The sequence below is a fragment of the Coccinella septempunctata genome, chromosome 1, assembly GCF_907165205.1.
Source record: "Coccinella septempunctata chromosome 1, icCocSept1.1, whole genome shotgun sequence".
NCBI lineage: Eukaryota > Metazoa > Arthropoda > Insecta > Coleoptera > Coccinellidae > Coccinella > Coccinella septempunctata.
The window spans coordinates 48288101-48299411 of record NC_058189.1 but is presented as its reverse complement, the minus strand read 5'-3'; the positions used below and the strand labels follow the sequence as shown (position 1 = coordinate 48299411).

Below are 11311 nucleotides of genomic sequence, written 5' to 3'. Positions count from 1 at the left end.
TAGAATTTTGATTGGTCCACACTCACCTCTATGTGAACAAAAAAGAGACAGGTAAATTCCCGACGATCATTTCTCTCTTTCTATAAAAAAGACATTTTCATGCTGACATTGCTCAGTCCATGTCTCTATGTCTATGCCACTAACTAACAATTCAATGGTTCTCAGTAGTCTTTGATCATATTCTATGAGTTAACCTTCAAAACTAATGTTTTGAGTTGTCAATGTGGTGTAGGGAAGAGTTGAATTCATCACCAAGATTTCGTATTTTTGAGGTAAAGGCGGTGTATTGTTTTCAAGGTAAGACTTGTCTATAATATTATTCTTCATTAGAAATACTTCAGCTATTATAATTGTTTCCAGATGGCCAAGAGTTTACGCAGTAAATGGAAGAGGAAATGTCGAGCAGTAAAACGTGTGAGGTATGGACAAAAAGAATTGGAAAGGCTGAAAAGTATTTTAGGCGTAGACAAAACGCAGGTGAAAACTGAAGATCTTGATATATCAGATATAGCAGAAGTCAAAACAGTTGAAGATATCAAGAAACCATCTGAAACGAGTGCCGTTGAGGAAGTTATGGATGTTGACGATTCTTCATCCAAAGTAAATTTAAAGAAATTACGAAACAAAAATGGTTCGTATCCTGTCTGGTTACATCCCAGGAAAATTCCCAAAAAGTCCAAAAAGCAGAAGAGGAAAATTCAGAAAAGAAAGGGTTGTAAATCATGATTGTATTTCCAATGTTGAATTTGCTAAAATATGTAAATAGAAATAAATCCATACCTAATACTTTCATAGAATTGGCTTTTATTCATTTCACATTTGACCGGAATACTGTAACATGAAAGTATTTTTTTATGTAGGTCTAAGATAAACAAAATCTGTATATAACCCTTGAATTGAGTGAAACTGAAGATTAGGTATTGTCATTTTTATAAGATAGTTATGATATTGTAAAATGCATCAGGGAGAAATTTCGTTATCTTTACTAAATTTTGAATTACACTATGGGGATATTTAAGATATTTTATGAAAACTAATACAACTAGAATATTTTATCTTTGATTGAACTTATTATGTGACTCTAAACCCTTCACCTGCCTGAAGATGCTAAAATAATAAAAAAAGAAACATGGGCTGGAAGTTCGTTGTTATTGAAAATCATGTAAGTTGTGGGTTGTGGGATAATTCTTATTGAATATATATATAAAATAAAAAGTAGAAGCAACAATACACTTAGGGCCAGTTAATAAAATAATGTTTTTTCAAAAGACAGATACTGTACCTGTAAAGATTTGTTCGGTCGATTACTCTGTAGTCTGTAATAACAAAGAGGTAATAATCTGTGGATCAACGGTTCGGTGCTTCCTCTTTCTATATCTCTGTCTCTTTCTGATACAACATAACCTAAAAAATTTATCAACAATAATAATAACATGAAATCAAAGATAAATCTCTGCTTTTGAGAATTATTCGTAATCAACACAGAATCAAAGATCTATAATCTTTGCACAGAATGTCTTCAACTAAAGAGGATGGTGCTAACAGTAAAATTAACCAATTAGACAAATTAACCCCATATCGAATATGTATATCTGCCCTTATCAAAACGTTTCATGGCAAAAGGCTTTATGGTATGAAATACACCTTATCATTTATTAATTGCATTTCATTATGTTGAATTTCAGATGCTATGAATTCTACTGTTAATACATCAAGATGTACAAGAGACTTTTGTTTCATGTTAATTAATCTCCTTCAAAAGCCTGATATAGAATTATCAGAACTCTGGGGTCACATCCATTTAACGACTGACCAAATACCTTCAGATTTACTAGAAACTTTCAAAGATGAGCTGTTATTCATATATCGAAATGGAATTGAAGCTTTGGTGGAGTATATAGATAATTTGAATAGATTAATGGAGTATGATAATAGTTTAACATTCGACTATTTTTTTATTAGCAAAACAAGTGTGATAGGTGAATGATTTTCCAGTTCCATGCTTAGCTTGAGACTAAATGTTTTGATGAATTATAACTCGTTTTCAGGTGTTTACTTGAGACGCTTGATAGTTAATTTCAATAGACTAACTTTCTTTGAGGTAACAGAGGTCTACTCAGAATTCGAGAAATATTGCAAGGATTTGGTAGAAAGGATTTATCTTCCTAAAACCATATTGAAACCCGAAGAATGGTTAGTGATAGTTATCATTTAATTTATTCATAACATAAGCAAATATTCTTTTACTATTCTTGTGTCACTGATTTCACTCTTATTCAGGACTATTGAGAAAGATTTATGGACCAGAAGGCAAGCTGAACTCTTTATTGCAACACAAGCTGCTTTAGTAGAAAGCAATGAAGGGAGGGCTATGAATCCTGGAGAACTTCAGAAAGTTATAGGCAATATATTGAAGACAAATCCAGATTTAGCTGAAGCTGTGAGTGAAATTTTTTTTCACAAGATTATAAGCGATTTTGATCATGTTACTAGTTACTATTGAATATATTCTAGATATAATGAATAATAGGTTTAATGAAAATTTATTCTCATTAAGGATGGGAGAAAAATATTTCAGAGCATTTGCCTGAATTTTTACTATTCAAAATATTTGCTGAAAAAACTTTGAAGATCAAATAAATAAAAAAAAAGTGATATTATTTTCTCAAATGTGAAATGGTAGATGATAATACATATGTTCGATAATATAATCGAATGTATTCTAGATATAATGAATAATATATAGAATGAAAATTTTATCTCAACAAGAATGGGATGAAAATAATTCAGTCCATTTCCTTGACTTCCTTAATATTCAAAATTTTATAGAATTTCTCCTTGGAGATCATTTTTCATTCTTTGTTATTGTCTTTTATTAATACTTTATTCACAAAAAAATACTTGTGGATCAATTCCCACATCCATGATTCCATATATGTACTGAGGATGGATTATCATTGTCATCCAAATACCTTAGAATTTTTGTATACAAAGAATAATTAATTAACATAAGTAAATTTAACAATATGGTTTCATTTTTATCACAGCATTTTCTTGCATATTTAAATTATCTCAGAGTGAAGGAATATTGTGGCGCAATACAAAGTCTTTATGGCTGCTTTGATTTTAATCATATAGAGGATAATAAAAACAATGATGAGAAGCCTAAACTCTGTCGGTATGCTGCATTAAATCTAGCCGTTCTTCACTATCACTTTAATCATCAGTAAGTAGGAGAAATTTTTCACCAACTCTTGTTTGTTTTATAATGAATTTCTATTTATTTTTTAGTCATGAAACCCTAGCTTCTCTGAAAGAAGCAATAAAATTAGCTCAAGATGCAAATGATAATTTGTGCCTTCAGCATGCCATGGCATGGCTTCATAGATTAGTAATTTCACACAATGATAAAATTACTGAACATTCTCTTCTGAGCAGCTTCAGTTTGAGTATGTCTTATAGACCTAGCACCACCATTCAGACTTGCTTAAAGATTTCTTCTTTATGTACATCCCAGCCATCAGAAATCTTAGATGTAAGTAATTTTTCATTTCTTAGACACTGAATAATTTTCAGATTTTATACTTTAATTTATTTGTTTATGAAAAAAACTTACTTTCAAATTAAATCATTCAATGGAAATGGGGCTCAGTTTCAAATTTATTTGGAAAATTAAATTGTTGTGATGCGTGGAAGATCACCACTGTGATACCAATTGAAATATGTCCAATGTTAGATACTGCGAAGGATTCAGAGGGATTCATACAATGTCAATATATGAAATTTTTGAACTAGTACTTAAAGATCAATTAATGAAATATTTGAGTGAAAATAATGTTCTTGTTGATAATCAAACAGGTTTCAGGCATAATCATTCTTGTGAAAGTACAGTTGTTCATATTTGTGATGAACGAGAATGAGAAATAGCCAGAAATAATGTTGTTCTGGCAGTGTTCATTGATTTTCAAAGAACATTTGAGATAATTTTGATTTTTGATAAGAACTTCCTGATGAAGAAGTTTAAAAGGTTAAGAATCAGGGGTGTTGTATTTGCTTGGTTCACATCATATCTAAATAACAGGTCAAAGAAAGTTAAATTTAAACAAAAAACATCCTCGGGAATAAAAATTTTACCTACATGGCGTGCCGCAGGGAACAACTCTGGGACCGCTATTGTTTTTAATTTATGAAAGATATTATAAGAAATATTAAAAATTGCAAATTGGGGCTGTTCGCCGATTATACAATGTTTTGTATAATAGGAGACGATATATGGTTTTGTTGTTGATGGAGGATTTTGAAGTGATTGGTTGAACGATTATCAGATGAGAATTTACATCGGTTAATCAAGTTATATATTATTCAGGAAGGAACATAAACTGGAATCTATAGACAAAAAGAGAATAAAAATTGGGATAAATAATTATATTTGCAAAAAGTAGACTCAATTAAGTATTTAGGAATTATCCTTGATAGAATTCTGATCTTTAAACTTCATACCGATTATCTCACAAAAAAAAATTGGTCAGGAAATCCGGTACATAATGTAGGATAATAGTAAAATAGACAATCTTGAATTCATATGAATTCATTGATTGATTATTGTACAGGGTGGGCAAAATTTGTTGTCTACTGAGGGGATCTCCAGAATTATAAGAGCTAGAAGAAAACGGATGACACATGTCCGGGCTCTTTTTCAGAAAAACAAAGAATGGTGAAAACCGTAGCCTCCCACAATTCTTCGTTTTTGAGTTATTGGAAAAAATGAAATTTTGACGATTTGAAAAGTTCTCACAATTTTTTTGTCCGTTTTCTTCTAGCTCTTATAGTTCTCTAGATTCTGTCAGTAGACAACGAATGTTGCTCACAATGGTCAGAGGTTTGGCATTCTACAATGAATTAGCTAATGTGATAAAAAACTGTGACATAAAAATTTTAGAAAACTCTTGGTATCATAGTTGAGCACTATTCTTGAATGATTTTTGTTCAATTTTTTTTTCTGGTTGTGACTATATAACTCGCAAGATTGATGAAGCAACCTAAGGTTCCACTAAATTAATCAAAAACAGATTTTTTTCTCTAGAGGAATTATAACTTAAATTCAATTCATTTTTTTCACATCATTTATATGAAAGTATTTCAGGCCCTAGATAAAGCTGACATCACTTATTACCAAAATAATGATAAGGAGTTGATCTCGAACAGTTATGTCATAAAATCTAGTCTATGGCAATTCTATGGAAAACCCGAAATGTCTTCCTTATGGAGTCACCTCACTTTATACCTCAATATAGGTAATATGAAACCTACTAAGTCTCACTATGGAGAACCATTCTGTTTATCTATTTGTAATGTTGCCATGCATCTACTTGGAGAGGGAAAATATAATTTGGCATATTGTGCCCTGAATTTTGTTAAACGAAGGTAATAAATAAACTTCATTACATTAAAAACTAGTTGGTTTTTCATTGAAAATCATTATAAGATATCAAGGATGAGTTGATTTGTAACTTTACAGATTTCCAGATGAACCTAACTGCCAAATATGGATGCTGTGTGAAAATTTGTTTTATTTCCTTAGAGCTTTATATCATGAGCAGTGGGTAGAAGCTGAAGCGGCAGCAAGGAGGATGATGATAGTAGACAAATGGGAATCATACCTTCGCCTTGCAGAATTGTACCTTTTCAAAGAGGATCACAAGGAAGCAAGGAGAGTCATAAATTTGATATTCGATAGATACAAAGACAATGATAAACACGAATTCAAAGGTTATCAATATGTTAGGGCCAAGCTTCTGTTTGCACAAATAGAATTTGCTAGTAATTTAGATGACTCATTACCTCCAGGTAAGAATAGTCTTTTTTTTGGACTTTATTACTTTCTATTCAGGTTTCATCTTTTTCTTATTTTAGATTTCGTACATGTTTTATCATTCTCTCTCACAGCTGTGCTGAACTTTTTTGTTTGGACTATTATAGACTTAATAATAACGAAAGCAATAACTGGCATAAATTCACATTCAAAGTAAATCATAGACTACGTGCCGCGACGTGACAACAGCGAAGGAGAGAGCGATAGACCGGTTTCGCTCTTATTTGAGCTCGTCAGTATCGCATAACTCAACCAACTATACCCATTGAACCCTTCTTTATTCAAAGACTATACAGACCAAATGAAGTAAAACAGACATTAATGTTGAAAGTCGGTAGCCACATCGAAGTATTAAATAAATCTGCCACCCAACGTCCTAAACTCTCTGTGTACAGGGTGGGCAAAATTGGTGATACCTGAACTACAACTTTTTCAACTCAACGAGATAAAGGAAAAGTATGGTACATTACGGTCGTCTTTTTCCAAGAAACTAACAATGCCATCAACTGCATTCCTCTATCTTCTTTTGTTTTCGAGTTATAGGCCAAAATTGAAATCTGGGCGATTTCAACTTTGGTCATTACCTCCGTTTCTGTTTGTGCTAGGATGTTGAAATAAAAACATTATCGATACACTCTTTTATAGCAATCTAGTGGGGTACTATGATTTTTTCCCACAGGTTTATTTGCTGAGCTATAACATAAGGATGTGTTTTTCTTATGAAAATAGTAGTTTAAAATGACTTGGAAAGACTAAGAGCGATGTATGATATATTTCTGAAACGGAAAAAAAATGGCGATTCTTTCTAAGTCATTTTAAACTACAGTTTTCTTACGAAAAAACACAACTTTATGTTATAGCTCAGCAAATAAACGTGTTGGATAAATCATAGTACGCCAATGGATTGCTATCAAAAGAGTGTTTCTCGAAAAAAGACGACTTTAAAAAGACATTCATTTTCCTCTATCTCGTTGGGTTAAAAAGTTGTAGTTCAGGTATCACCAATTTTGCCCACCCTGTACATTTCTTTTGTCCCCTCACAGTGTTTGGCAATTTTCATTTGGCCGATATGTTGGTCAGATTATACGAACCTGGTAAACTCAAATGAGAGGGAAACTAGTTTAACACTCCAGTACTCGCGCGGGGTACTACAATACCCCAGGCTCCACGTATTGCTTATGTATCTATCGGACGCGCGAGTACTGGAGTGTTAATGTTAGTTCCCTTCGATGCCGGCAGGTTTTCTATGTTATAATTATATCGATCTATATACTCATAGATGTTTGCCAGTTCAATACATTTCATGATCTTCCATAGCCATATCAGTGTTTTAAATCCAATTTGGTTAATTATAATAAATGTTTCAGGAATAATAAATGTTCTGAATGATATCCTAGATGAAACAAAAAAGTACAAACTTGATTATTATACTTCTTTGGTTTATCTCGTCATGGCCAACATGCAACTTAATTTGGGAATGGCGAAGCAAGCGCTTGTGAATTTAGATAAATGCATGACTCAGATATTGGCACACGGTGGCTGCTATGATAGAGCAAAATGTTGGCTTTTTTACATAAAAGCCTTAACTGCTGAATCTGAGAGACTTGAAAATAAGCAAGAAAGAGCTGAAGTTATTATGGAGAGGATTCATATTCTTGATGAAGCAAAGGATCTTTTCAAAAGGGTTGAAGCCTTTTCTCGAATGAAGGATGTTGTTTATTTGCAGGTAAATCTATTCACCTTGGCTAATTATGATCATTCTCTGTTCAAAAGTAGACAGAACTAGCTAAGGAACATTCTTTCAGCTTTATATCATGATGATAATCATGGCAATCAATTTATTAGGAGTATAGGAAACAAATATTGCATATGTAGTTTTTTTGTTCAATATACTCAGGTTCAAACATTATTTCATTTTCCCTTACACTTAATGTATAAAATTTAAAATAAATATTTCTTTCAAGGCCAAATTGTATGATCAACTTGGAATGAAGCAGGAAAGGAATAAGCATGCGTTGGAATTCAGGACATTAGATCAAGAGCACATTTCCAAGAATATGGAAACATTAATAAGGTATATTTAAATGAATCGATAAGTCTGAATAAACATAAGAATTGTTAATAAGATTATTATTTATCTACCAAAAATTCTTCTTGTACCTAATCTCAACACAGTTGTGAACCACTCTACTAACATGAATAATATAGAAATGAAATTAGGTCCATTATCAACTTTTGGTTAATTTGATAATCTTACATTGAGAATGAAAATGAGATGGTGGTAACAATTCAGGTGCATTAACTAATGAAAAAGAGTATGTCAACTGAGACTCTTTGATTGCTTCTTACTCGGAGAGTAGAGTATGACAATGCTCGGAGAGCATACTCCGAGGTAGAGGTAGAAAAAAAGTTTATGAACGCTTTGAGTAATCAGACCACACTCAGAGCTAGGAACCGTGCCCATTGAATAAAGAAATCTTTATTCAAAGACTGTGCCAGAGTGTGTAACCCAGAGACAAGATGGTGAAACCAGTGTAACACAGAACACAAATAAGTGTGTAGAATGGTTCAGACATAGACATAGAGACATGGACTGAGCAATGTCAGCATGAAATTGGCTTTTTTTATAGAAAGAGAGAAATGATCGTCGGGAATTTACCTTCTCTTTTTTGTTCACATAGAGGTGAGTGTGGACCAATCAATATTCTAGAAAGAGACAACTGCATTCCCGACGTGCGTTTCTCTCTGTCACTTTTTTTGACCGTATTTCATGCATAGATAGAAGGGGAAGGCACAGTCCATGTCTATATGTCTATGGGTTCAGAGCAGAGTCAAAGCTTGTCTCTAGTTCAGAATGGACAATCCTCCCCCCACCACCGAATCAGACACATGGGATTAAAATCCGGTCAACAGGATGGCCACGGCAGAACATTCAGTTATTTGCCAATATTTCCAAGAATACAAATCCGAACGAAGCGGTGTGCTTCCCAACTAATCACTTAAGTTTCGAATCGGTTTTTTCAAATATTTGAAAGAAATTTTTGATTTCGAAACCACCGACTTTTTTTTCTTTGACCTTAACCTATATCTGTCATAATTTCAAAATTTGACATTTTATATTCGTACATTTCATGTTTATAAACATCATAATTAAACCAGTAATTTGTATATGACAAAAATACAGTAGAAGCTATAATACAACTATAAAGTTGATACAAATACGAATAATCAATATAACGCGCAGGTAAAAGAACTGCTGCATAATGTCTCAGGATGAATTTACTCTCATAGGCTCAGATGCAAATTTTATAGCAAGGCAAAGGAATACCTTTCTTGCATTATCTGAACTCGAAAAGAAAGCGAATAGGCAAGATCAAGATCCTATGGAAGTAGATGATCAGCTCGAAGGGAGAAGGCCAAAAATTCCAAAATCGCAAACCAAGGTTTTTAGAGGTAAAGAAAGTATTTTCAAAACTCCTCAAGATCCAGTGCCTAGAAATTTTTTGAAGAAGTTGCCTGATTTCAAGAAAAATCCTCACAAATGGACGAAATATTCACTGGAAGATGTGAAAGATGAGGATATATCTGACAAAGCAAACACAAAAGCTGCATTATCATTTCTGAAAGACTTGGAAACAAGAAATAAGGCAGTCGAAAAAGACTCTGATGAAGCTAAAGATCAAAAAATTATATTTCGTAGGCCAACTAGTACTTCTGTTTCAAAACAGGAAACAGAAGATAAGCCTTCCTTTAAGAGCTCTAAGATAATAATGCCTGAGTATGTTGTTGGACAGAAAATTAAAAAAGATAGAAAAACTAAAAGCATGAAATCAAATAAGGCTGACAAAAATCTGAAACTAGATCATCTTTACCAAGAAGATCAGGATGAATAGTGCAGTGTACATAATATATAAGTTTAAAATCTATAAACATTTGATGAATATATATAAAAATAATAGGACCAAGAATTTTTAATTCATCACAATTTGTAAACATAGCTACATCTACAGCTATAAGTAACCTGAATATGATCTTATCTAAATTTGAAGAAAGTTCATCAGTGTTTTGAAGCTGTAATAATTTGAATGCAAGATCCTTCTCTGACATCCTTTAGCTAACAAATTCCTTTGATTTATGATATTTATTATTAACGCTACTGAAGCCAACCTTGTATGGCTTCCATAATGAAGGAAAAGCAGGTCTAAACTTGAATGTATGATTCATTTATACTGATTTGTTGTGCATAGCTAAAAAATCAGAGGGGGTGTAGACTCATTTGAAGATGCATAGCATAGATCGTTTACCTGATTTATTATGTATGACTCGATTGTTTTTCTAAGAAAAAGAAGTGGCATAGCAAGTTTATGATTATGAAAACTTTTTATTTTTTTTTTCGTTTAAAAAAATATAAGAATGATTGTAGTAGTAAAACTGTAAATTTCATGAGGAGTATTGGATCAAGTATATAGATCGTTACTTTTATTCTATATTCACTAAAATATATATATGGTGTACTTTTCATAATTAAAATGTAGATTTTTGACAGTTTACTATAGAGAAACCATGAAAACATTCATAACAAAAAATTCAAGGCAATAATAAGATGATATAAAACACATATGGCATCAATGTTCATCTTAAGGGGGACAGAAAATCTAGAACGCCCCTGGTCTCTGGATACTAGATTTCAAAAATAAGAGGTCCTCTCGCTGTATGGCGGCTCCGTAGGGCGAGAACAACGATTATAATCTAATAATCGTTGGTACGCCAGAGATCATTTACGAAAGAATCCTAAAAAAGGCCAAAAAAGAAATAAAAACCAAAATTAAGCATTCTTGTTATCCATGAATTCATTGTTACAAAAATTGAAAACAAAAATTTAACCAATAATCAACTCTGCATGTAGGCCTCTTTAACTCGAAATTTCAACGTAAAAGTTTCTTTGTTATACATTTGTTTTCATGGTACCCATATTGCGATGATTAATAGAAAGTAACCAAAGATTGCTCTTAAACGAAACACTCATTTACGGGAGAGTCCAACAATTTTTTTGTCATAACGGTAATGAATTCGCATTCCAAAACATTTTTGGTGGTGAAAATCAAATCTGCATAGTACCATATATCCTCCAATATACTCAATAATAGTAACAACAAAATTGTTGGTCTTTGATAGTGGTACCTCTGATGACGAAACGTGAGACCTGCTGGTGTTTTCATTCCGTATTTGTTGATCATTCGCAATGTCCTGCAAACATTTGTGTCAGGGTAGCCATCTAAATCTTCCATAAACATACGGGAGTGAAAGTTGACAACTTGTTAAACAAGTATCTTGGCTTTTCCATTCTCAGTAACGTTCCAAACGAAATTCAAGGTATTTTTGGCCGATGCGCTTTTGCACTTGAATGTCGACAGTTTTTATTTGAATCATCCAATATTT

General features: G+C 32.5%; 3 protein-coding genes across 4 annotated transcripts; all 3 read left to right on the top strand.

Moving 5' to 3' along the window:
• The first annotated feature begins 156 nt into the window (after positions 1 to 156).
• Positions 157 to 794, top strand: LOC123316531 (protein LLP homolog). The gene is made up of 2 exons (XM_044902657.1): positions 157 to 297; positions 361 to 794. The coding sequence occupies exon 2, from the start codon at positions 361 to 363 to the stop codon at positions 724 to 726; it is 366 nt and encodes a 121-aa protein (XP_044758592.1). The 5' UTR covers positions 157 to 297; the 3' UTR covers positions 727 to 794.
• A 600-nt stretch (positions 795 to 1394) lies between these two features.
• Positions 1395 to 7994, top strand: LOC123316510 (anaphase-promoting complex subunit 5). Of its 2 annotated transcripts, XM_044902623.1 has the most exons (10): positions 1398 to 1631; positions 1686 to 1979; positions 2049 to 2193; positions 2281 to 2440; positions 3048 to 3226; positions 3292 to 3535; positions 5144 to 5424; positions 5519 to 5847; positions 7240 to 7598; positions 7837 to 7994. In XM_044902623.1, the coding sequence occupies exons 1-10, from the start codon at positions 1514 to 1516 to the stop codon at positions 7954 to 7956; spliced, it is 2229 nt and encodes a 742-aa protein (XP_044758558.1). In that variant the 5' UTR covers positions 1398 to 1513; the 3' UTR covers positions 7957 to 7994. The 2 variants fall into 2 exon arrangements, with proteins under 2 accessions (XP_044758566.1, XP_044758558.1); XM_044902631.1 differs by lacking the exons at positions 7240 to 7598; positions 7837 to 7994 and adding an exon at positions 5914 to 6233 and having other exon boundaries at positions 1395 to 1631.
• Positions 7995 to 8968: 974 nt separating this feature from the next.
• On the top strand, positions 8969 to 9789 carry LOC123313416 (protein TSSC4). The gene has a single exon (XM_044898293.1). It carries the CDS (start codon positions 9136 to 9138, stop codon positions 9763 to 9765), a length of 630 nt encoding a protein of 209 aa, XP_044754228.1. The 5' UTR covers positions 8969 to 9135; the 3' UTR covers positions 9766 to 9789.
• Positions 9790 to 11311: the final 1522 nt, after the last annotated feature.

Excerpts from the sequence above, each read along its gene's own strand:
- LOC123313416 (XM_044898293.1), top strand. The coding sequence starts at position 9,136 with ATGTCTCAGGATGAATTTACTCTCATAGGCTCAGATGCAAATTTTATA.
- LOC123316510 (XM_044902623.1), top strand. The coding sequence starts at position 1,514 with ATGTCTTCAACTAAAGAGGATGGTGCTAACAGTAAAATTAACCAATTA. Across the intron at positions 3,536-5,143 it reads AGCCATCAGAAATCTTAGAT|GCCCTAGATAAAGCTGACAT; the intron begins GTAAGTAATTTT and ends AAAGTATTTCAG. Across the intron at positions 7,599-7,836 it reads AGGATGTTGTTTATTTGCAG|GCCAAATTGTATGATCAACT; the intron begins GTAAATCTATTC and ends ATTTCTTTCAAG.
- LOC123316531 (XM_044902657.1), top strand. The coding sequence starts at position 361 with ATGGCCAAGAGTTTACGCAGTAAATGGAAGAGGAAATGTCGAGCAGTA.